Source organism: Panthera onca, chromosome B4, assembly GCF_046562875.1.
Source record: "Panthera onca isolate mPanOnc1 chromosome B4, mPanOnc1 haplotype 2, whole genome shotgun sequence".
NCBI lineage: Eukaryota > Metazoa > Chordata > Mammalia > Carnivora > Felidae > Panthera > Panthera onca.
In genome coordinates, this window is record NC_138345.1 from 15,778,027 (window position 1) to 15,805,833 (window position 27,807).

The window sequence follows — 27,807 nt, forward strand, 5'->3', positions numbered from 1 at the left end:
TCACGGACCGCGAAATCATGACCTGAGCTGAAGTCGGCTGCTTAACCGACTGAGCCACCCAGGCGCCCCGGTTCTAATTACCTTTATCTTAGATCACTTTTGTCTTCAGCAGTTACCATTCCTTCTGCAAATTGTGATCTGTATTTCTTTTCCGTTTTAATTTGCTTTATTGTTCTCAAGCTCTCTCCTGCACAATTCTGGTTGCAGCCCTGTACACTTTATTTTTTGCTACTCTGACATGACTTTCATTTTTATAATGGTTTTATTTTTCTCCTCTTTTTTTCCCAGACTACTGGTAACTTTTCCAGCCCCAATTATTGTCTTACTGCTTTTTGAACTGTTGTATACATCTGATTGAATTCTTGGGGTTTTTTTTTTTTCAAGTTTATTATTTATTTTGAGAGAAAGAGTGCACGTGTGAGCAGGGGAAGAGCAGAGAGGGAGAGAGAGAATCCCAAGCAGGCTCTGCACTGACAGTGTAAAGGCTTGATCCCACCAGTGTGAGATCATGAGCTGAGCCAAAATCAAGACTCGGTTGCTTAAGTGACTGAGCCACCCTGGCGCCCCAAGTTCTTGTTTTGAAGATGTGTTATTTAATGCTTAAAGCTCATAGAGGCATGTATGTTTGAAATTTCCTTCTAGTTCTTAATATAATTTTCTGTTGTATATTCTGCTTTTTGTTTACACATCTTACCTTATTTTAAAATTACTATATTAGTATAGCCTCAAATAGGTTCCTGTCTAATTTTTGGGGTTTTTTTTGGTTTTTTTTTTTTTTTTGCAGAAGGGGGAGGGGCAGAGAGCCTTAAGAGAGAACCTTAAGCAGGCTCCACACTCCGCACAGAGCCCTAGGCGGGGCTTGACTCAGGACTATGAGATCATGACCTGAGCCGAAAGCAAGAGTTGGATGCTCAACTGACTGAGCCACACAGGTGCCCCTATTATTCATTTTTTGACGCAGGCCACGTGAATGGAGGAGTCTGCTGGGAAATAAGGTGAAACAGATACATGGCTGCCACACCGCTCCCAGGAAGGACCTGCAGTGGCCTCTACCCTAAGGGCTTGCCTCTGTCCAGAGCCTGATCTCGCATTCAGGGCCAGCAGGAAGTCGGCCACGGTTACCACCGCACTTTCCGCCAGTGATCTGGGTTTTTCAAATGTCTCCTCTCCTGACCGAGAACAAACAACTGCTGGTGCATTTGGTCCTCTTCCTTGCCATTCCTTCCGTCTTGATTCTGCACAAGACATGCAAAGGTTTGCCTGCAGCTGTGCCGTCTTCAGTCAGTTCCGTCTCATTTCCGTGACACTGGACACTATTCTTCATAGTTTTCTTTCTTGTTTTAGCTTACGTCTAATCCCTACATTCATTAATAATGGTTTTTCATTCCCTTTTTCCCCTTCTTTTCTTCTTTCTATCAGGAAAAGGAATAGAGTTATGTAATAGAAGTATCTTCTCAATGCCACATTTGATCAGAAATCCCAAAGAAAACCATTTACAAGTTCAAGTTCTGTACTGGTCGATAAATTCTTGAAGGCAAAGACTATAGCTTCTTCAGATCTGTGCTCTCTCCAAGGGCTCAATACCCTGCATGTATTAAATGCTCAAATGACCAATATATGTTGTTTTATAAAACTGAAAATCCCTAGAGCCTCTCATCACTCCTAAGTTTTCCATTCAATTTCTACCCCCTTTTGAAACATGACTCTCAGCATAGCTCCTATATATTTGACCTAGACATGATAACACTCTCTCCACATCAGACCAGGGATATAAGGAATACCAAAGAAGAAACTGAAAGCCATAGGAAGGCAAGCTTTTTTCTTACAGACAGACTTACAGAGCTTACAGACAGTGAGCTGGAGGTACCTATCTCCATTCTTCCCTTTTCCTAGCCTTCTTAGATCATAAGCAAATAATATGACTTATTATCATCTATTAAAAGTGGCAGTGAAGTATAATTAGCACTAAAACAGGGAAGAGTGCTAGAAAGCAGGAAGCTACACAGGGAAAGAGAGGCAGAAATCTGCATGGCATTCACTTTGAGTGTCTGGTTGGATATCAACCTATGAGTGCATCAGGGGACATGCCATGAGGGAGGGCAAAGGACTACTGCTGCGAAAAGCACAATTACTGGGGAGCTGTAAGCCAAAAAACTAGGACACCCAGAGTAGGAAGACCTAGTTGAGTACGTGGGCTATTTTATTATTATTATTATTATTATCGGAGTGTAGTTGGCATATGATGTTATATTAGTTTCAGGCATACAACACGGTGATTCAATGAGGGTTCATTTTTCTCCACATCCTTGCCAACGCTTATTACTATTTCTTGTCTTTTTGATACTAACCATTCTAACAGCTGTGAGGTGATACCTCATTGTGGTTTTGATTTGCATTTCCCTGAGGATTAGTGATGTTGAGCATCTTTTTCTGTATCCATGAGGTATTTAATAGAGATCTAAGAAAGGTCATATCTTAGTAGTGGGATGAGACTAGCCTCACAGTAAAAGCTATTCAAGACCCACTTGAAAAAAATGCTTAAAAACATACCCTGAGAGAATTAAGCTGATCTGCAATTAACTGCCTGTGAGAACAAAATCCAATATTCCTTAAAGGGTTACAACAAACTGGCTACAATGCCAGGCTCCTAATAAAAAATTACGAGAATGCTAAGAAACAAGATAATGTGACCCATAAGCGGGAAGGGGGTGAGGGGCAAGAGGTGGGGGTGGGGAAGTTCATCAGTAGAAAGAAACCCAGCAATGAGAGAGATGATGGAATTAGCAAAGGTTTTAACAGTCAAAAATATCATCAATTTTTTCAAAGGCCTAAAGAAAACAAAAACATGGAGACAAATTGAATACATGAAAAAAGTTAACTGAAACTTCTAAAAATGAAAAAAAATTGAAACAAAAAGTTACGCACTGAAAAAAAATAAGAACTTGAAGATATAACAATATGGCATGTTCCCAAATGAAGCATATAGAGAAAAGGAGAGTAAAAATGAATACCTTCAGTGACCAGCAGGACAATATGAAGGGATCTAATACATGCATAATTTGAGGTAAAGTGAAAATAGGGAACAGAGAAAATATTTGAATAATGGCTAAAACCTTCCCAAATTTGATGAAAACTATAAACAAGAAAAGCACAAGGCCCAAGCAGAATGAATAAAGAAAAACATACAAAAACATATTAAATAACATTTCTGAAAACAAGTGATAGGGACAAAATGTTAATTGTAGCCAGAGAAACATATAATACATTAAGAGAAATGAAAATAAGAATTATTAGACTTCTGATCAGAAATTAAGCAAACCAGGTAAAGATGGAAAGTGCTGGAAAACTGTTTTAATTCATAGAAAATATGAACTTATGAAAACATCTTTCAAAAATGAATGCAACCAAGGATTCAGTGAAAATTCTATTTTACAATAAAGACAAAGTAAAATACTTCTGCACTCACAAAAAACTGAGAAATTGGTCACCTGCCAAATGCTCATGACAGGAAATGCTAAAGGTTCTTCAGGAAGAAGGAAATTATACCACATGCAAACTTTGATTTCAAAAAAAAATGAAGAATGTTAAAAATAGTAGATGATATGTAAATAAATATGAAACATTTCAGGTCTTTTTAAAACTTTTAATAAATATTTGACTACTTAATCCAAAAACACTAACAATATATTTGAGGTTTTAATTTTTTTTTTAATTTTTTTTTTTTTAACGTTTATTTATTTTTGAGACAGAGAGAGACAGAGCATGAACGGGGGAGGGTCACAGAGAGAGGGAGAGGCAGAATCTGAAACAGGCTCCAGGCTCTGAGCTGTGGGCACAGAGCCCGACGCGGGGCTCGAACTCACGGACCGCAAGATCGTGACCTGAGCTGAAGTCGGACGCTTAACCGACCAAGCCACCCAGGCGCCCCTGAGGTTTTAATAAACATAGGAGTAAAATGTATGACAATAATAGCAAAATATTCTGGAGAGTAAAATGGATGTATATACTGTTGAATTAATTTATGAAGTGCTATATGTTATTTGAAGGTGGGCTTCCATAAGTTAAAGACGCATACTGTAAACCCTAGAGTAGCCACTAAGAAAATAAGACAGATACAAATAGTAAGATATACCTAATAGCCATTAGTGGAGAAACAGACGGAAAAATAGAAAACAAATAACAAGGTAGTAGAATTAAAATAATATTAATAACAAAATTAAATGTAAATGTATTCCAATTAAAAGGTAGAGGTTGCCAGACTGAATAAAAAAGCAAGACCCAGCTATACACTGTCTACAGCAAATCTAATTTAAATACAAAGATATAAGTAGGATAAAATTTAAAGGATGGAAAAAGATAAACATGCAAACATTAATCATAAGAAAGCAGAAATGGCTGTATTAGTATCAGGAAAAGTAGACTTCAGAACAAGAAATACTTCCTAGGGTTAAAAAGGAACATTTCATGATGATAAAGGGGTCAATCACAAAAAAAAAATTACAAAGTATGTACACTTAATAACAGAGCTTCAAGATAAAATGAAGCAAAAACCGACAACACCGAAAAAAGAGACACATTTATGACTGTAATTGGAGATTACAACACCCCTGTCTCAGCACCTGATAGAAAAAATCAGTAACAATATAGAAAAATTGAACACTAACAACCAACTTGACCTAACTGGCATTTACTGAGTATTCCACCCAACAAGAAAAGAATACATTCTTGGGGCACCTGGGTGGCTCAGTCAGTTAAGTGCCTGACTCTTGATCTCGGCTCGGGTCATGATCTCAAGGTTTGTGAGTTCAAGCCCCACATGAGGCTCTGTGTTTACATCACAGAGCTTGCTTGGGATTCTGTCTCTCGTTCTCTCTGCCCCTCCCCTGCTGTGCTGTCTCTCTCAAAATAAATAAACTAAAAGAAAAGTTAAAAAAAAAAGAAAAGAAAATAATACATTCTTTTCAATAGCATATAAGCATTCACTAGACAAAATGAATTCTGGCCTATAACAAAGTCACAACAAATTTAAAATAACTGAAATCATACACAGTATGACCAAAATAAAACAGAAATGAGAAATCAATAACAGAAAGCTATCTGGAAATATCATGAATATTTGGAAAGTTAAACCCATACTTATACATAATGCAGGGGCCAAAGAAGAAATCAGAAGGCAAATTGGAAAATATTTTGAACTGTATGAAAATGAACACACAACATATGACAATTTGTGAAATGTAGTCAAAACTTAGGAAAATTTACAACACTAAATGTTTATACAAAAAAAGGAAAACAATCTCAAGTCAATCATCTAAGTCCCACTGTAAGAAGTATTAAAAATTTCAATGCAAAGTAAGTAGAAAGAAATAATAAAGATAAACAGAAATTAGTGAAATAGTAAACAAATGAATAATAGATAAATTCAATTGCATCCACAGCTGGTTACTTAAAAAGACCAATAAAATTGGTAAACCTCCAGCTTCATTAGCAGAGGAAAAAAAAAAAAGAAAAGATACAAATAACTAACATTAGGAATGACATATGGTGCATCACTATCGAGTTCACATGTATTAAAAGGATATAAGGAAATATGAAAAATGTCAAGCCAATACATTTGACAAATTAGATAAAATGGATAATTTCTTCAAAGATCACAAATTTCTAAAACTAAACAAAAAAATAAATAGAAAGCTTTACTGGTATTGTAACAATTAAAGAAATTAAATTCATAGTTTAAAATCTTCCCACAAAGAAAACTCTAGGCCCACATAGCTCCATTAACTCAATTCTATCAAACATTTATAGAGGAACTAATACTTGTTTTTCAAACTCTTCCAAAAAGTATAAGGCTAGTATGACCCTAATACCAAAACCATACTAAAAAGCTGAGGAGAATGTAAAAATATCTAACAAAATATTAACAAATGAAAACAAACAAATTTTTATTACATAAAAAAGATAGTAGATCATGACCAGGTGGGATTTATCCAGGAATGCAATACTGAGTTAATATTCAAAAAAAGTTATTGATATAATCGCTGTATTACCAGAATAAAAGGGGAGAATGCTATAATCATGCCAAAAGATGCAAGAAAGATAGCATTTGAAACACTAAACATCCATTCCTCATAAAAATTCTCAGAAAATATAATAAAAAGAAACTTAATAAAATGCATCTATAAAAAATCTACAACTAACATCATACTAAATGGTGAATGACTGAAGGTTCTGCGCCTAGAATCTAGAAGAAGGCAAGGATACCCAAGGCAATCCTATTTAATCAATACAGTACAGAAGATCCTATACAATGCAATAAGAAAAAAGTAACCCTGATTGGAGGGGAAAGCAAAACTCTTTATTCTCAGATAGTATTTGTGTGTATGTGGAAAAATCCTAAAAAAATCAAAGCTATCAGAATAAATTAATATAACAAAGTCACAAGATACAAGGTGAAGGTCAAGAAACACAATTACGTGTATTCTTATATGCTAGCAATAAACAGTTAAAAATATATTTTTTAACAAACACCACTTACAATAGCATCAAAACCCACAGGTATTTAGGGATTAATTAACTAAAATGTGTGCAAGACTTGTACACTAAGTAGTATAAAATATTGCTGATATAAATTAAAGAACATCTAAATAAATGAAGAGAGATACCATATTCATGGACTGAAAGACTCAATTTTATTAAGATATCAGTTCTTCCAAAACCGATCAGTGCAATTCCAATAAAAATGTCTTTTTTTTTTTTTTTTACTCATAGAAATTGGCAGGGTGATTCTGAAACTTACACACAAATGTAAATGACAGTGTAACCAAAATAATGTTGAAAAAGAAAAACAGAGATTCGAGAACTTACACCACCTGAATTCAATACATATTATAAAGCTATAATAATCACAAGAGTGTGCTATTGGTGTAAGGAAAAACATACAGATACTACTGAAGAGAGTCTGGAAATAGACTCACACATTTATGACTTAGTTTTTTAATAAAGGTGTCAAGGAAATTGAGGAAAGGATAATCATTTCAGAAATGGTGCCAGGACAATGTTATATGCACTTGGAAAAAAATAAATGACTGCTACTTCAAATTACACACAAAAAGTAACTCTAAATGAGTCAGAAATCTAAATAGAAAAGCCAAAACCATAAAATTTCTAGAAGAGGGAAAAATAGGGTAAACAAAGATTTTTTTTTAGAACACATAAAAACGTGACCCAAAAACAAAAAAAAAGATAAATAACATGTGCAATTTGATGAACACAGTTAAGGAAATGAAAAGACAAGTTACAGAACTGGAGGAAATCTTTGTTATATATATTCTGACAAACAACTTGAATCCAGAAAACTTAATAAGCCTTTCAACTAAATGATGATATTACAAACACACCAAGTAATAAAAATTGGGCAAGAAATTTCATCACCGAAGAAAACACAGAAATAGCCGAGAAGTACATGCTCAACATTATTAGCCCTCTCTTTCTGCCCCTCCCCCTCTCTATCTGTGTGTCTCTCTCTCAAAAATAAATAAACATTAAAAAATGACAATATCAAGTGCTGTAAGGATGTGAAACAACTGAAACATGTACGTGGATTATGAGACTGTAAGATGGTATAAGCACTAGAGAAAGCAGTTAGCATTTTCTCATAAAATTAAAGAAACCTACTACATGACCCAGAAATTCCAGTTCTGGGTATTCATCTACAAGAAATGAAAACAAAGGTTCACACAAAAACTTGTACATGAATGTTCATAGCAACTTTTTTGTGATGGTCGAAAACTGGAAACAACCTAGATGTCTAACATCATGTGAATGGACATATACACTGTAGTGTAAAATATTCACTGTACAGAATATGACTCAGCAATAACAAAGAGCAGACTACCGATATGCACAACAACATGGGTGAATTCAAAAAACATTATGTTACACAAAAAAGTTACACCCAAAAAAACTCATCCTCATGATTTTATTTGTGATGTATTAGAAATGGAAAATTTAATCTGTAATGACAGAAAGATCAGTAGTTGCCCGGGGTTCGGGCACCAAGGAACACTGTAGGGGATGGGCGTTCTAAGTCTTGATTGCGGTGGTTACACACTTGTATGTACTGGTCAAAACTCAAACTACACACCTTAAATGAGTGCAGTTTATTGTGTATAAATTATGGCTTCATGAGAAATTCATTGTAAAAGTCGTCACAACAAGAAAATGACAGAAAAAAACAATTTCATATTATTTTTAAAATAACTATTGTTTACTAACACTATTTAAAAATAGCGTTAAATACCTCTGCTGAGTTCATCACGTGTACTTTTAACCTTTAATTTTGACAGGCTTGCTAAAATAAGAAGCATTCAATAAGTAATAGCCAATGACTGCCCCTCTCTCTCTCTCTCTCTCTCTCTCTCTCTCTCTCTCTATACATATATATATATATACATACATATTATAGTATGTGACTATTGCTTGAAAGTAAAGAATTAATCAAAGTTTAATGCCATTAGAGAACCATGAATTTAGGAGTCAAACATATTCTTACGTTTCATTCCCTTGTCTCAGAAACCAAAATACTGAACTCTGTCACTCTCACTCTCTCAAACTGAAAATTAAAAATAAATAAAGGCAAAATAGAGCATGCCATCTTCCGACAGAAAATGTCGATGCCCTTCTCCTAAACTTCTCATTCGTATATAACTTATTCTCCAATTAACACACCATCAATCAGTATCATACAGTGTTTTTCAATCACGTTTTCCTCGCCATCTACTTATCAAAGCAATAAGCATGATTACTCACTTCAATTGTCTTGGCCAGTAACTGAGTGTGAGGAAAATTGTACGCGTACACTTCATTAGCGACAGTGTTTACATCAATGGCAGCCACCACTTGTGAAGGAATACAGCTTTCTGTAATGATAAATGGAATATCTTAAAATGCAAAGTCCTCAGTATCAACGTGTTCACTTTACAGAGAAGTCAAAGTAGCAGAATTATGCAGCGTGTTTCCTCACTAGCCAGAGCTCAGATTTCCGTGGCTGAGCAGGCTGCGGGAGTCGGGCACGAAGTGAAAGACGTGCATACTTCTGGCTCATTACTCTAAACAGCATTCTGAAGCTAAAAATGAGAATTAAATGTTTTAGTCAGTATTTCTGACCTTTGCCTTCCTCACTCCATTAAGATACACACTTACAAGTTAAATAGAAAGTTCTCCTAAGTTCAAACAAACCAAAAATAGGATAGTTAAGTATATTCTTAAAAACTGTATCACGTGGAAGTTTATATAAATAAATTAACTACCATTTGCTCTTCACCTTCTAATGTTAGTATAAAGCTGCTTCCCAATATCACTACAAATGCTTTTAGTTAAATTTGGGGGATTTCTTTAACAATAATATTATTGAGATATAATTTACATTCCAAAAAAATTCACCTGTTTAAGGCATAGGCAAGTTTTGAAATGAAAGAACAGTTAAGTGGTGTCCAAATGTATAAAACACATAGACTAAAAAAATAAATAAATATTGACAGCCTAGGACAGAATATAAGAAGAGCAAGGGAAATAATTCCAAGGGCATGCCTTCGCTGCCCTTCTATCTTGCTGCTAAAAAAATAATAATAATAATTTTCAGAATGGTATCAGATTCAGAGTTCTGCTATAGCCCTTCACTGGCAGTCAACAATGAGGCTATGTAAACACACATAGCTGCTGTTAGATTTTGCAATTACCACCCCCTTGCACTCTTTACTCAAACACATGCAAAACTAATCATGTATATATACTGACCTAAATCAGGAGAAAATGTGAAGTTTTAAAAATAATAGTATTTGAGACTTCTGAGGAACACCATAAGAAAAAATATTACAAAATTGCATAATACCTCCAAATAGCTATTTCTTTAATAACCATTTGCTGTTAATAGTTAGCACAGGTAGACCAAATATCAAAAAATGAAAAGAAAATTTAGGGGTGAGAAGCTAGGGCTCATGCAGCAGGCACCAGAAATAAAACCCAGATCATAGAAGATGGAGTAAAGAGGAAGGCTCACACACACTCAGAAAATAATCACAGCCATTCACTGAGGCCTAAGAGTGAAGATGCCAGACACAAAACAAGGGCGTGAATGTCTTTAAGTACATATTTGCTGAAGACACTCGGCCAGGCCCAGCTATCTCCTAGGTATATATCACTGGAAACTCTGAGGTCCGGAGAGTAATATCATATAGCTGACTCCAACCGAGTTTAAAAGCAGTAACTAGTCCCTTGCCTTGATATGAAGTTGTACATAATATCTTTGTCAAGGGCATCAGAGAAATCTTGAAACACAAATCAAGAAGGCTTTTAAACAAACAAGAAAATTAGTATATAAGGATCATTTTGCAAAATCACAGACCTGTTATAATTCAGGTCAAGAACTAAGTTACTACTAAGCACTGTAAGAGAGCTCAGAATTAAATCAACTTTATTGAACTATTTTACTGTTCTGCTGAATAAGATATCTTATGAGCATGATGTAGCCTGCTTGCATTTCCACAATATATGCAGCAAACTGGGATTGCCTGGAGTTGATTAATATGACTTTTCTCTTCTTTCAGGCTGATGGACAATCTACAGTGATGTGCTGAATCTGTACCACAATCAATAATTAATTTTATGTTCTTGCATCATGTGCCCGAAAGACATAAAAACTTACAAAAAGTAACTGCCAAATAAATGTTTTATGTGGCTAAGAACTGATGAACCGAAAATTCTCAGAAAACAAGAGATTTTAAAAGTCAATAAGCAAATGCACTGTTTACACATTACTGTGGATTGTTGTAAAATTAGGATCCACTGCATGACCTAAAAAGTTACTTCCATGATGAGAAATGGATGTACCAAGATATTGCTGACAGTAATTCAACTTGCTTTTTCAAAACAGAATTGTTCTGGGGTATGGACATGTTTCTAAGGAAACATTTAGACTTATAAATAACAATTTAAAAAAGCAAACCTGTCAATTCTGTCAAAATCTGGACTTGAGATCCAAAGACAAGTTGACTAATATTTTCTACTATATACTTGAAAAATCCAAAAATCTTTGTCAAGCCACATACACATATTTTGAAAATGTTTACTAAAAGTATCTAAGTGAATATAATTCACTTAGTGAATTTTGTACAAGTGAGCTAGATCTATTACTTAAATCATGCAGGAGCAGTGATTCTTGAAAAGAGAATTGGGGAAAGGGAACCCATCAGGATCTTCTAGTGGGATGGAGCATGGGATGTGTTTTCAGCACTTTGGTCTATTGCTTTACCTGGATTTTATTCATGATATTTCAGTTATTACACTGGACTGTGTACGTATCAACAGGATACATGGGTATAAAAGGTGAGACACTCTAGTTAGAGAAATGCGTATAAATGCTGTGAAAATATTGTCAGATCAGATGTACAAGGAAAGACAAGAGGTATCGTACTATTTACATGAGGACTGAATTGAAAAAGGTAGATTTAGTTATACCAGGAGAGATTTCTAGGGAAATGTAAGAAATGTCACTGACAATACATGCATAAGTCCTGTTCTCAAATATGTCTCAAGTAGGCAAGAATCTCTCTCTCTCTCTCTCTCTCTCTCTCTCACACACACACACACACACACACACACACACACACCCTATGTGAATAGCAATAATTTTCCTTCTTTTTCTGATCACTCTTTCTGGAGAAGTTGTAGGAAAAACCTCTGGTTGGTAGTAGTGAAAAGGCACAAGTTCACGCTCTACCTGCCTTTCCTAACCAAATAAATCAGAAAGTTTAATTGTGCATAGTTACTAAGGTGGGGGAAAAATTCTGTTTTTAAAAATGTAAATATAAAATTAACCAGTCCACTTGGAAATAAGAAAAGTAGCTTAATTTTTCTTTGTTTTCTTTATCATTTATTTTCTGACTTGTACCTTATATGGGTGAGTAATTATTTGAATGAGCTCATTATAATCACACCTGAGACACCGAATCAGGTATGTTAATACTGACACCTAGTTGTGAAATGAAAGGTGACTTGAACATATCCAATGTCTATTTCCTTTCATTCAAAGTGATAGCTTAAGAATAAAAAAGTACTGTGCAAAAACAGACCTGAAAGGATTCTGGATTTAAAATGATTACTAATGAGGCACCTGGGTGGCTCAATGGGTTAAGCATCAGATTCTTGATTTTAGTTCAGGTCATGATTTCACAATCATGAGTTCGAGCCCCGCATTGGGCTCCAAGCTTAGCATGAAGCCTGCTTAAGACTCTCTGTCTCTCTTCCTCTGCCCCTCTCCCCCACTCACACACTCTTTTTCTCTCAAAAACATAAATAAAATAAATAAAATGATTGCTAAGTGTTTTATCACTATTAGCAAAGTATATTTCTTTTCTTTTTAAAGATTCTTGCATTTTAAAACTTGCAAATAAATTCTCTGAATTAAATAAAATTTAAAATAAGTCTCAATTTTTTTACAAAGTCCATTAATTTCCTTAGAAAATCGCCTTAGGGGGCGCCTGGGTGGCTCAGTCAGTTAAGCGGCCGAAATCGCTCAGGTCATGATCTCGCGGTCCATGAGTTCGAGCCCCGCGTCGGGCTCTGTGCCGACGGCTCAGAGCCTGGAGCCTGTTTCGGATTCTGTGTCTCCCTCTCTCTGACCCTCCCCCATTCGTGCTCTGTCTCTCTCTGTCTCAAAAATAAATAAATGTTAAAAAAAAAAAGAAAATCGCCTTAGAAGTTTAGCTAACAGTAACCCAAAAAAACTTACTTTGGGTCAAGATATACACTAGATCTTTCTTACTAAGACCTAACTAAATACAAGAGCTCATCAACCAGAAAGTAGACAGGAACCACTTGAGACCTGTGTACAGACCAGAGCTGGGGAAGTGGGACAAGAGAGAAAGGTGCCAACTAATATTTAAAAAGGAGCACACTGAATTTACATGGAAAGAAAAATAAAGATGCTATGCCAGATAACAGTGCAATGTGGAGAAGAGGAGACAATGCATTCTGATTAGGACCTTGAGAACGGAAATGAAGATGTTAAGAAAAAAGAAGAACATGATAGTTTGTGCTCTCTGGCCTTTCTACTATCGGTTTGTTTCTACTGTGGAAAAATAAATGGAACGGCTGCACTCTAATCACCATGTTAGTCCATGAAGAGAAGGGCCGCTTTCCAGGCTGATGAGGCAAAGAAGGAGAAGGAGCGGACGTCCTGAAGGATTTCACAGAGTTGCTGTAGCAGCCCTGGATTACTACGTCTAGACATATTTTATGTGAGAAACAAATTTTGACCTTTTGGACACCATTATTTTGGATGTCTCTATCATGGACAGTTGAACCTAATCCTAATGAATGCATGAACCCAATCCTAACAGTTACCCCAGCTGTTCAGCCAGGGTGTGTGTGCACACGCGCGAGGAGAGAATTTCAGGTTCAGTTCCTATTTAGACCAGATCAATGTACTTGGGCAAACATTTATTGAGTCATGTGTGCAAAACATTTTGTAGACCCACAGGGATGGATACACTAAGTGTATATTTATGGAGGTCAGGGGAGTCTTAAAATTAAAACATTGTTCTTCTCTGAAGTACAAGAATCCCTCCTTTAATATAAAGTTTTCCTTATGAAGGGGATTCCTACTAAGCAAATACTTTCTTCATTATTTTTTAATTTTTATTACTGAAGTATAGCCGGGATACAATATTAGTTTCAGGTGGACCACACAGTGATTCGACAATCCTGTACCTTACTCAGTGCTCACCATGGTAAGTGAAGTCACCATTAACACTATCTCTTCATGATTTGTTAAAAGTCACATCTATGTTTCCCTGAGAACAACTCTGAAGACTTGATTTAAGGAAATATAAAAAATTTAGAAAACTAAGCAAAATCATACATCAAATAAACAACTCAAAAATCTAATTACTAGCATTACTAGCAATACCAGCACTAATAACACCACCATGATATACCTCAAAATCTCAAAAGCAAAACTGCTGAAACTCTGCAACAATCATAATCAACCTCATGTATTCTCTAACCCCAGTAATCTCTCACTGAATACTTGTGCACAGCAAGACTTCCTCAGATGAGTTATCATAATACTGATTAGAAGGTGACACAATAACTCCCACTAAGGAAGTTCTGGTTTCCTTTTGGAATGATGGCTTGAGTGTCACCCAACAGCCTCCGTGGCTCTTGACATAAAACAAAGGTCAAACTAAAAATATTGATAATGATTACTAAAGAGGGGACACAATCATAATTTCTTTAATTTCTCAGGCTTTCATGCAACAGATCTTTTAATGATTACAAGTGTTCATAAGCCCTTTTTATAAAAGGTGCTTGGTATTTTTAAATGATTTCTTGTCCTAATATTAAGAAATGTCTCCTTCTGGGGTGCCTGGGTGGCTCAGTCGGGTAAGCGACCGACTTCGGCTCAGGTCATGATCTTGCAGTTTGTGAGTTCGAGCCCCACGTCGGGCTCTGTGCTGACAGCTCAGAGCCTGGAGCCTGCTTCGGATTCTATGTCTCCCCCTCTCTCTACCCCTCCCCTGCTCATGCTCTGTGTCTGTCTCTCAGTCTCTCAGTAATAAATAAACATTAAAAAGTTAAAAAAAGAAAAAAAAAAAAAAGAAATGTCTCCTTCCAATTGAAGTTTGATAACTTTTTAAAACTTGGGAAGCAATATCAGATTGCTTATTTTTACATTCCGTTTTTTTTTTTTAAAGAAAAATAAACCTTCATTTGCTTTTGCTTCTTATAGAAAGTCTATATTTTAGAAACTTTATTAAGGGAGATGGTCAGTGTTCAACGGACATGTTTATTTATAAGCTACACACATCAATACATGTAACACTTGATGTCAATTTTTTAAAAAACATGAAAGCTGCTCTTTTTTCTGAACTCCTATCAGTAAATTTACACTCATGGGGTTTCCCAGGATTCTTCCTAGGTTCTAATGAAGTCATTCTACTGCTTCCAAGTTATCTGGTACTTCACCACTGTCTACCCGATAAAATCCACACTTCTTAGTATGATCTCATGGTGCATTGCTGTCTAGCTTTCTCTCTTGACATTGTCCCTCAATCAACCACTTTCTTTCAACTCATACCCACCACACTCATACACATACACTTTTTCCCCAGGTAATACCCAACTACTTATCATGCCCCAGAGGGGCCATAACTTCTCAATCCTAATGCTTCTGTACATAGTTTAAAAGCCTATCCTACCCTGCCCAAGGTCACCATCTTTCTGGTCCTAGCTCATTTTTATTGGTCCCTCAGGACCCATTCAGCTCAGGCATGACTCCTCCAGGGGGCTTTCACTGAGCCGGCCAGATTGAAGTGGGGGCCGGTCCCTCGGGCTGTCACTGCACTGGGTAGTTCACACAGTCAGCACATTTATCCCAGGACACCACCTCTCTCACTAGACTCTGTGATCTCATAGAGCCCATGCCATGGCTCGTGCATCCCAGCCTGACTCACAGCACCCAGACATTTCTACAATTGGCACCCAATAGGCCTTCAGTAAACATCTGAATGAATAGTATGAAAATGAGTGAATTTGATCTCTAACTTCGACTCCTGATTATTGTTGATTACCCTCTTCAGTGTCCTGTTCCTGGGAACAGGACTAGCTTAAAAGCCTTTAATAATCCTGTACCTAAGTGTTTATCGATGTCTGAAAGACCGTGTTTAAGTAGATTGTTTGACATTCGGGTAAAATTTTAACTTCGGAAACACAATGAAGTTTCCAGAATGGCCTACAAAATTCTATTCATTTTACAAATATGTTAAAGAATAGCACCAATAGGGCTAGCGTCAGGCAGTTATAAACATTCGTTAGAGTACGTATCGTGTACTAGGCACCCGAGATGAGTGGACACCTGTGTTGTGCTTTGCCAGCATCCAGTACCCTTTTTTCTGGCAATAGTCCCAGAGTTTCTTTTGGGGATCTCACCTCACTCACTTTCTTTCAAGTGGTTTAGATAGCCTCAACCCCTTCCCCTAGTTTCTCCGAAAGCGCGTGTCAGATGCCTGAGCCAAGACTTCCAGAGTGGGTTCAGGAAGGGCAAACAAGACAAAATAAGCAACTAGGCACAAGAAGAGAGAACACCTGACTTTTCCTTGGGCAACTAGGAAGAGATGCTTGCTCTTTCTTACTGAGTTTAACCATGGAAGGGAAGGATATTACGTGCAGCAGCAACTACAGCCTTCTGATGCAGTAACAGGAGCATGTATATAAAAATGCACCCACTCTAGAGAGAACAAATTTGAGATAGATATACAGAGAAAGAAAACTGGCTCCTGGTAACATGATGCGAGCCCCTTTAAGCTGCATCCCAAACCAAGCCTATATTTGATTTCAGTCATTACATGAGTATTTACGTCTTTTATGTAAACCAGTTTGCATTGTTTTTTGTAACTTGGAAACAACAGTTCTAATAGGCATTTAAGAGAACACACACTGAAATATCACTTGTCACTCTGAAGAAATGCATTTCAAATTCCAACTTGGCAAGCAGAACAACATGAACTTTATCAAAAGCCTTGTGAATGAGAAATTAATTAACCAAACAGAACCAAAATTAATTTACCAAACAGAAGCACATCTCTTCATCAAACACTCCTCAGGTGTCCTAAGTTGAGGCAATAATCGCAGGAGTCCCAATTTGGGGGGCAAGGACTTCATTATAGGGTTACCTAACTACCTTACCCTCTACGTGTATTCTAAAGACAACAAATATGTAGAGAGCACCTGTAAGCTGTATCTCCAAGCTCTTTCAAGGAGCATATAATATTTTCAGTTGAACGGTCTTAACGATTCCTACAAAATTCAAGTTCTGAAAGTAAACGCAGTCAAAATAGAAATTTCAATTGCAGGCAATTCAAAATAAAGAATTGTGTATGATCTATTAACATATAAAAGGATGCTGCACTTCACCAATAATGACAGAAATCCACATTAATCAGTTTTACTTATCAGATTTAGGAAAGGTCTTATAAAATGAACACTGTCTAGTGCAAGAAAGTGTTTGGAAAAATGTGCCCCTCCTCTTGTTGACCGTAGTATACGTGGATTCAACTCTTCTATGACTAGTCCTAGTGATTCTATTTGTGACAATTTATGCTAAGAAATATTTGGACAATATAAGTGTAAGTCTGCATAGATGTACGAGAACAACCATATTAAAAATGATACCCATATATACTAATGTGGAGTGACAGAAATTTTTAAGGACAAAAAAGTTACTAAATAATCTTATTCAGTAATAATTCAAGTTTTGTAAAGTGTACGTGTATGTACCCATATTAAGAAAAAAAAAACAGCAAATGTCAACAGGGGCTATCTCTTTTGGTACAGAGAATTTGGGGGTAATTTTTATTTCTTCCTTTAAACCTTTTTGGATTATTTGGTCTTTTTCTTAACAATAAGAATAGAATGCTTTTGTAATCAGTGAAAAGCAAACAAACGTAAAACTATTTTTATCTTGGAACAAAAGAATTCAAAGCTTCTCCTGGTTGTGACCCTGAGAAATCACAAAAGGAAGGTATCAAGGACAGACCAAAAAGGTTTGGATACATTCTCAAAACATACCCAAGACTGTAAGACACCCCCCCACACACACACACACCAGTAAACAGGTATAACTCAATGTATTATTTATCCCACAAACTCAACAACAGTCAAAAGAATAAAAAACAAGAATTAAACTACATTGCCATGGTTCTTTAGAGATTAACAAGTAAATAGCATATGGCCAAAAATGTAGAGTTGAAAGCTATCTATTTATATATTTAGAATTCAAAGGATATAAATCTAAATCTGTGTTCTCCATTTTCCCATGACATTTAAGTCTTCCTATTAATCTCTTAAAGGCATGAACATGTTTAAAAACATTTATGTAAATAGTTAAGAAATAAGCAATATAAAGCACATGTTATCCACCCTATTACAGGTTTAAATAACAAAGACTTTGTTTTCCATAAGTTTACTTTGAATGAACAAACCTCTATGAATGTTTCATCACTATAAAAATGTAGAAACATTCTTTGTTGAGATTTTCTTACAATTTAAAAGATCATTTCTGATACACTCATGGAAGTCAATGAAGAAATGATGTATGCTTTAGTACTCTGTGCCTAACCAACTATGAATGAAAAAAAGAGTTGTAAAACTATTATTATGTTATCAATCATAAAAATCCCAAAGATTAAACTAAAAACTCTTCTCTAAGAAAATTAAAAATAAAAAAAATAAAAACTCCTCTCTAAATTTGTCCTGCTATTCTGAGCCCCTCTTTGCTTTATATAAAGTAGACCTTTCTTAAAGCTTATTCTTTTCATTATTGACTTCATAACGTTTTAAACCCTATCCTGAATTTCTGCTACAGGCATCTCTAAAAGGATTAAGTTTTACAATTTGGCACAGAATCAGAAAGTATAAATTAGCCCTAAGACCTCAGGGGAAAAACACTTCAATTATCTCATTCCTCATTTTCCTCTTCTGCGTCTCCTCCTGACTATATATTTCTTTGCAAACCTTTTTCCATTAAGCCACGGGGTATTCAACAAATACCGGCTATCATTTTTTACTCAAAACTGTCATAGGCACACCCTACCAAGATCTTTTATTCAGAGCGTGTATGTATGTGTGTATTCACAAGTCCTCAGAAAGAAAGATTTTAGGATATGGACATCTACTTATCTAGCTCTTTCTCAGCTGTGTTTGAAGTTTAGCTCTACGATTTCCAGCTATGTGGCTTAGGCAAGTTACTTGACTTCATTAAGTCTCAGCGTCTTTACCCATGAAAGTGAGAGAACAGAGGTAATAAAGTACCTACGTCATAGAGTTTTCTGAGGATTAAATTAGCTAACACCTATAAAGCTCTTATATTTGTGCTGGCCATGCAGTAAGTACTTAATAAATGTTTGCCACGATAACTATCAAGAGTTCAAAGATTTTTTTTTAAATAAGAATATTGAATATCAAATGCTAGAAAGGACTAAGTGTAAGGACCTCTCACTGCAGGTATATCAATCGAGGATTCAGTGTTTGAGAGGGCAGTTTGGCAGTATGTATCTAAAGCCTTCAAAACTGCTTTGGCCTTAGCGATTTTATATCTGGGCACATATCCTAAGATGTGGTAGGCAGAACAGTGACCCCCCAAAAATCCATCCCCATCCTAATCCATGAAACATACAAAAATCTTACCTTACATGGCAACAGGGACTTTTGCAGATATGATTAAAGATCTTAAAAAGAGGAGATCATCCTAGGTTATGCAGGTAGACCCAGCGAGATCACAAGAAGGATGGAGGAGGGTTAGAGTTAGAGGAGATGTGATGAAGGAAACAGAGGTCAGAGAGAAAAACTAGAAGATACTGTATTTGCAGCTTTGAAGATGGAGGATGAAGTCATGAGCCAAGAAATGCAGGTGACCTCTAGAAGCTGGAAAACATAAGGAAACACACTGTCCCCTTGAGCTTCCAGAAGGAAACAGCTTGGACAAAACCTTGATTTTAAGATGTTTGACCTCCAGCACTATAAGATAATCAGTTTGTGTTGCTTTAAGCCATTGTTTGTGGTGATGTGTTACACCAGCAATAGGAAACCAATATGTAAGGCAACAATAAACTAACATGAAAGATTTATATAAAAAATAAATGCTATTTTATTTATAATAGCAAAAGATTATAAGCAACCTAAATGTCCAAAAATAGTTGATTGCTTTGAACAAGAACTTCCATAAAATGGAATATTACACAACCATTAAAAAACAAGTTGGCAAATATATTTAATGACAAGGAAGGAAAACTTCAAGATATTCTAGGTGAAAAAAGAAAGCTATAGTTTATTTTAATGTTCATGAACACATGTTGAATAAAGATCGAAAAGCTATAAATCATGCAGTGTTTATCCCTGCATGAGCAAATTTTTATTTTTAAATTTTCTTCTTCATTTGTGTAGCATCAGTTTTCTCAGTAAACCATAATCTCTGGAGAAAAAGAATACAGCTGTCTTGTTACTGCTGTATCTCCATTGCACATCAGAGTAACTGACACAGAAACCACTTAAAAATTACATGCTGAATGAATGAATACATTTTCAGTGTTTCCTAATTCCATCCCCCCACCTCAAGACTTCTGGTATTCTGGCAGAGTTATGGCTCCCAAGTCCAAATAGTACACTCTCTTACTACAATGGAAGATAAGTCTTGGTGAATCCACTATAAATGCCACATTAATGTGTACAATCATGGGTTTGGATTGGTTAAGTGGGGGATAGCTTAAAAGTGCAAATTATTTTTTTTTTTTATTTAAAAAAAATTTTTTAATGTTTATTTATTTTTGAGAGAGAGAGAGTGAGACAGAGTGTGAGCAGGGGAGGGCCAGAGAGAGGGAGACACAGAATGGGAAGCAGGCTCTGAGCTGTCAGCACAGAGCCCCACGTGGGGCTCGAACTCACGGACCACGAGATCATGGCCTGAGCTGAACTCGGATGCCCAACCGACTGAGCCACCCAGGCGCCCCAAAAGTACAAATTATTAAACGGGTGAGATAAACATAAAATGAACAATAAGTGTAAAAATATGTGTAAATATTCAACTTCACTAGTAATAAAAAAATTAAAATAACAATTTTATGTAGTAAACTATATATAGTTTTAAATATTATATTGGCATATTTGCGGTCAAACACTATTAGATATAAACTGGTATATCCTTTTAAAATGCAAGCTGACAATAACATCAGTCTTTAAACTGTTAGTGCTCCATGACTTAAACACTCATTCAACATCTGCTATGCAACAGGCACCATTCCAGGTACCAAGGATACAACAGTGAACAAAACTGAATAAAACAAAAAAATCCTCACCCTCCTGGACTTACATTTTAGAAGGGGAGGCAGTCAATCTTTAAAATAGTATGGTAGGCAGAAATAAGTGTTGGTGGGGGAGGGGAATTAAACAGGAAGGAGGACAGGGAGGCAGAGCAGAGAATGTAATTTTTTTTTATTTTTTTTAAATATTTATTTATTTTTGAAGGAGAGAAAAACAGAGTGTGAGTGGGGGAGGGGCAGAGAGAGGGGGAGACACAGAATCTGAAACAGGCTCCAGGCTCTGAGCTGTCAGCACAGAGCCCAACGCGGGGCTCGAACTCACAGACCACGAGATCATGACCTGAGCCGAAGTCTGACGCTTAACCGACTGAGCCACCCCACGCTCCTGAGAAAGTAATTTTTGACAAGGGTCAGGGAAGCCCTGAGAAGGTGACATTTGAATAAAGACAAGGGACTAGTCATGTGTCTATCAAGGAGACAGCATTCCTGGCAGAAGGAACAGCACAGTGGCTCTGAAGCAGGAACGCTCTTGGTATGTTTAAGGATAGCAAGGAGCTCACTATCCCTACTCCACTCTCCAGGAGCTTACACAGAGAAGAGGACAGGGTACATCCTTATTGGCCTTTTCCTATGTCCAAACTCATGTACATTATACACACACACACACACACAAACACACACACACGCATTCTGTATATACACTATATATACAAATATACATTGCCTAAGTATAAGACAACTAGAATGAAAGTCAATACCCAGGGTCTGCAGGAGAATATCCAAAATTATGTGGATATGGCCATTTTTGTTATACAGATGATGACAAGACATAGCTGAAATATTCAAATGACTTCATTTTACATAATTTCTTAATTTAGTTATACAAATATATATATATATTTAATTTTTTTAACATTTACTTTTGAGAGAGAAAGCGACAGGTACAGACTGTGAGTGAGGGAGGAACAGAGAGAGAGGGAGACACAGAATTAGAAGCAGGCTCCAGGCTCTGAGCTGTCAGCAGAGAGACAGACGTTGGGCTCAAACCCACAAACCGTGAGATCATGACCAGAGCTGAAGTTGGACATTTAACCAACTGAGCCACCCAGGCACCCCTAGTTACACAAATATATTTTAAATAGCACTATCTTATTAGTCCATCTAGAAATACTGCTTTTTCCACTCAAATTTCATGGAATAATTTTATTCTACTTTCTCAGCTGCATCTTTGAAATCAGAGTCTTTATCATCAACAATCACTTTTAAGTCATCTAACAGTTTTCAAGAGCACATCAACTTCCCTTCCGAGTTCCTTGAGATCTAGCACTTTTTGAGTTCACAAATGATGATGTCACTGGAAACTTTACACCAACCTCAAATATCCATTAACTACTTGTGATCTCCACAAAGTAACCCCCTACCATATTACTCTGAAAAGTAATTTCCAGGTTTGTTTCCGATGATATCTAATCCATGTAACTGTAAGGTCATCCTCCTACAAATTATTTCTAAATCTTTTAATTCATCGGTATGATTTTTCATCAATTCCATCAAGTGACTTCAATAAGCACCCAACAATGGTATGACATTTTTTCAGGCTAATGTAACTTATCTAAGCAACATTTTATTACTTTGCTCTTCAAAAGACAGTAATTGAGGAATATGAAGATCCTTCATGAAAACTAAGATATAAGGCCATATTCTCTTTTCAAAGCCTAACATTTTGGGGAAAAATGAATATACTGTATCGAAGAATTTATGACAAATATGTCTATAAAGGCATATGTATACAGGTTTGAGTTTTGTTTTTTGGTTTGGTTTTAAATAATAGAATCACAAGCCCTTTGTTTTTTATAATCACAGGAGAAATGCAAAAGATAATCTCTTCAAAGAAGCAGAACTCTGGATTTTATGTTTCCCTTGGCAAATATAAAAATGCTAACCCATAAGACAGTCTAGTAAAATGATAGATTCACATATTTTCCCCCAAGCCATGGTTACCAACATTCTGACATTTCAAATTTAATAGCAAGGGACAGACAAATGGTCAGGATTAAGTCAAATCAACAGACTGCCATCAAGTTTAAATATTCAAAGACTATAATTTAAACAACTGACTCAGCAACAATAACCACAAGAGTCAATTGAAGCCACAAGAATAAAACGCATCTGAAGAAGCAGAGAAACCCTGCTACTTTATTAGCATTTAAATGTCACGGTTTTCAGGAAAAATGTAAGCAAGGCGAAACTACTTACTTAGTATGTCTAATTGGATCTATGAGAGTTCAAAGTCTAACTAGACTGTATTAACTAGAAGTCCTTCATATTCTGGGTTCTTCCTGGACCAAAATTCTCCTATAATTAAGGAACATGCCAAAGCCTATGAAGGTCATGTACATGCTAAAAGGCTCAGACACTTGTTTCTTAAATTAAGTCTCACTCACTAAGGGATTATTAAATTCACTATTTTGTTTGAACAAAAACTTACTAATGGATGCTGAAGAACTATGACCAACTTTCTGATGGACTTGTTTTACTCCAGTCCAAGGATTTTTGCTCAGTTTGTGGCAATTTAAAATCCCAGAATGAAAAGAATTCATGGATAACAGTAAAAGCAACTATTGGTTCACATAAAATAATGGTATTTATAGTATTTTTTTTTAAATCTCAACTACATTCTACCTACCCTGCAAAAATGAGATACAAGTCTTTTGCTTTTAGGCAGGGTGAGAGCCGACTGGCACTATTTCTGAAAAGCACTTTTTGGGGGATATTACTGGATAGTCTTCCATGGGCAAAGCAAAAGGCCAAAAGAAATCCTCAAAAGGCTCTCAACACCAACAAATACCAAATTCTACATGCAACCTTAATCTCCCTGTTCTATGATAATAATCCTTCTGTAATTACTTACAGATTTGCTGTCATGTATCAACCTCTTCTATTCAATCTTCCATACAAAGAGGTAATGTTTCTTGACATGAATAAAAGGATAAAAAAAAAAAAAACACTTGAACTTCATTATTTTCACCATAACTCACTTTAACATACGATTAAAATGCTACAGTGAGTTAAAACCAAACACTTGTTCCCAATACACTTGACTCTTTGGAGAAAATTTCACATTTTATCATGTAGTACAAAAAAAAAAATTATCTATTAAAATGTCACATATAGTCATGAAAACCCTTCAGGATTCTACTTATTTGTCCACAGTCCAACACATACACACACACACACACACACACGCACATACTGGTTTATCTCCTACATAATTCCTATTAACATCCTTCAAAATACTATCCATGGACCACACTTTGAGAAATGCTAACTTAGCTCATTCCCCCAAAGAAAAATGACCTTTGTGATTCAGACTTAATACCTAAATTTAAACTTATCACAGTACAATAATATCTACTTCAACCTATGCATATTTCATAGCAAACATGACCCTACTACATTTATTCACTTATTCGTTCAACAAATAGGTATAAGCAATGTTCCAGACAAAGGCTATCTTATTATAAAATTTATATCCTTGTGAGGTGGGGGAAGACAAATCATAAACAAATAAGTATATAATATGTCTAACAATGAAAGTACTATGGGGGCAGGGGAAAAAAAAACAAAACAGAGTAAGCCAGATAGTATAGAAGGGATTGGTTCTATTTTTATATAGGTTGGTTAGAGAATGTCTCAACAGCAAAAACCTGAAGGAGATGAAGGAGCAGGAAAATAGATATCTTGAACTTTCTAGAACACAGATGGGAGCATGCTTGTTTTGTAAGGGGAACAGCAAGGAGACCTGTATTATGGACTGAATATTTGTGCTCCTCTTCAAATTCTTATGTTGCAAGTCTATCTCCCAATGTGCTGGTATTACGGGATGGCGCCCCTGGGAAGTAATTAGAATCAGATGAAGTCATGAAGATGGGGCCCTCAAGAATAGGATAAGAACCCTTGTAACAGTCATGAGAGAGCTTACCTCCTCCCTCTGCTCTCAGCCATGTGAAGATACAAGGTGAAGTCGGCACTCTGAAACCTGGACAGGGCTCTCACCAGAATTCAACCACACTGCCACCCTGATCTTGAACTTCCCAGCCTCCAGAACTGTGAGAAATAAATTCTACTGTTTAGAAGCCACCCAGTCTGTGGTACTCCTTTACAGTGGCACAAACTTACTAAGACAGCCAGCAAGCCCGGAATGAAGAAAGCAAGGGGGTAGCACAAGAAATGTGCTCGGAGACGGAAAGGGGCTGGCTCTAGACCAAGGAGGATTGAAGCTCTCATTGAGTGATAGGAGAAACCTCTCAAAGGTTTTAATCAGAGGAATGACTTGTCTAATGCATTTCTAAAGGATCACACTGACACGGTGTTGAAAAAGAACTAGAGGAGACAGAGCAGAATCAAGGACAGCAGTAAAAAAGCTGTTGCAATAACCTTTTGTCCAGGTTTCCTAAAAAAGGACCCAAGGCGAAGCTTCGCAGCAGATGCTCTTTCTGGGAGGGAAAACTCCAAAGTAGCAAGAGTATAGGACAGTGAGGCAGGGAAGGGGGAAAAGGAAACAGAAGGCAGTGCATCACTACACCGGCCATAGCTGCACAGGAAAACCCAGCCAGCTGCTCCCTCGTGAAGGACTGGTAGGGCAGGCTGTGTGGACCACCACTCCCCACAGCTGCAGGGGGAGGGATGTATTGAAGGTGACAGGAGCCCTGCAGTAACGACACTGTTTGGTTTAAAGCAACGCTTCCACATCCCCACATGTATCTGAGCAGGGAACACTGGTGGGGAGACAATGACAGAGGATGTACCTGCTGACTCCTTCACCATGTCTCTTCCTGATGAGAAGTCATCTCATGAGGCACGTATAGGAAAACACTCCTGTGGTTCTCCTTTACTCACACACTACTACTATATTCACAACACTTCTGACACTAGGTGGATATCCACAATTCACTTTGACACTAACCAGAGTTAGCCAAGGCCCCTTAAGAGCCCAGACCCACAAGACTTCCCCAACGTCAGACACCAAGGGCAAGGAGTAGGTCTCTAGGTTACCGATGACTCTGTCTTACTTGGCTACAAATCAAAGTTTCCCACAACCCCTTCCTTGGATTCCATCATTTGCTAGAACAGCTCAGAGAACTCACAGCGACACTTATGTCTGACAGTTGATTACATAATAAAGGATATGATAAAGGATACAGATGAATAGCCCGCTGAAGAGATACATAGGGCAATGTATGGAAGAGCCCGGAGCACAGGAGTCTCTGTCTCCATGGAGTTGGGGTGCACCGCCATTATGGCACGTGGATGTGTTCACCAAGCCAGAAGCTCTTTGAACCCTATACTAGTAGGACTTTTATGAAGGCTTCATCACATATGCACGATCAACCATCAACTTCCTCTCTAGTCCCTCTCCTTCCCAGAGAATGGGAGTGAAGCTGAAAGTTCCATGCTAATTACCCTTAGTCTTCCCAGTGACCACCCCCCCATCCTGACGCTAACCAGGAGCAGATCAAGAGCCGCCTCATTAGAACAAAAGACATTCCTACCACCTAGAAAATTCCAAGGGATTTAGGAGCTCTGTGTCAGGAACCAGGGTCAAAGACCACATATGAGAACAAAACATGCTCCTAGTGCTCTTATCACTGAGGAAATTATAAGGGTTTTAGGAGCTCTGTGCCAGGAACTGGGGGCAGAGACCAATATATAAGTATTTTCTATTGTTGCAGAGGCAAGACTCTTCCTCTCCTCTCCACTTCAAGCTGTGTTATCCGACCCCTCCAGGCAGCTTCTGGAGCAACATTTCAGTCTGGATACTGGGGGTGGAATGAGCATTCTGGAAGTGTTAGGGAACGAGGCAACAGCGGCAGAGTTGGGGAACAACACTGAATAAGCAGGTCAGGAGTCAGGGGGCAGGTGGGGCCAAGTGAATCTGGGGTGGCACGCAAATTAAGGTTGATAAAACTTAAAAATGAATCCAGAGATTATGGATGAGGTGGTAAAGGTGAGGCTAGAGAGGAAGGATGGAAGTATAAATAGAGTTTGAAGGGAGATCCCGTGGCATTTGCCGAGATGAGTAAAAGAGAACAAACAAAGATGGCCCCAAGACACGGGTGGGGGCACGAGAGAAAAGGAGACACCTGATATGAGGATGAGGAAGGCTGAAGGGGGAAGGAGAAGCAGGAGTTCAGTTTTGTACACCTTTAGAAACAACAGAGATAACGGGAACATTACAAAATCTGGCCTTACAGAAAAATTTCAGAGAAGCTCACTTTAGAGCCAGTGTTGTCAGCATCATCAAAGGTAATGCACATTAGTCCCTGTGCCTCGCCCTGGCACTTCTCAACTCACCAACCCACTGGACCTGGCACCTTCTCCCATGGCACCATCAGGGCCCTCCTGTTGCCCAGAAGGCATTTCCCAAGACACGCTCTAAGGAACGTTATCTTACAGGATGCTAATTAGTGTGACCCCCTTCCCCACTTAGAAAAAAAAAAAATGTTCCTTACTCAAATACATATGGGAAGTGTGGATTTAAACCACACAGCACCCTTTTTGCAGGGCTTCTCAACACTTTTGGTCTATTAACGTGTCCTGAGACTTTCACCGGACAATATCGTATGAAGAGTTTCCTAAACTTATTTGACCATCAAGGCAAACTGATTAATACCTCTCAGAAGGCTACGACGTAGGATACCAGCCAGGAAATGGCAACTAACCCAAGAATACATTTTAGTCTTTATTTTACTTGGCTTTTAATATCAAATCACTCCTTAAAATCCTCTCCTCCGTTTATTTTCATGGCACAGTGTTCTTTCAGTCCTCCTTCTCGCTCTCTAATTCTTTCTGCTCAGTTTCGCTCTATGGATACATCTCTACCTGGCCACACGAAGTCGCTGCCCCCCAGCATTCCATCTTGTTGGTCCTCTTCCCT

General features: G+C 37.2%; 1 protein-coding gene across 16 annotated transcripts in view; it reads right to left on the reverse strand.

Moving 5' to 3' along the window:
- TRDMT1 (tRNA aspartic acid methyltransferase 1) overlaps window positions 1-27,807 on the reverse strand; it is a 96,046-nt gene that overhangs the window by 33,728 nt on the left and 34,511 nt on the right. For 14 of the 16 annotated variants that reach the window (XR_009617796.3, XM_060659562.3, XM_060659555.3 and 11 more), the window contains one exon: window positions 8,809-8,918. Coding sequence is in view for 13 of the 16 variants with exons in the window: in XM_060659562.3 (XP_060515545.3) it covers window positions 8,809-8,918 (110 nt within the window). In the remaining 3 variants the exon portion in view is untranslated. Of the gene's footprint in view, window positions 1-8,299; window positions 8,351-8,808; window positions 8,919-23,781; window positions 23,842-27,807 lie in introns of those variants that run through there. The other 2 variants (XM_078450382.2, XM_060659556.3) reach the window with 2 other exon arrangements.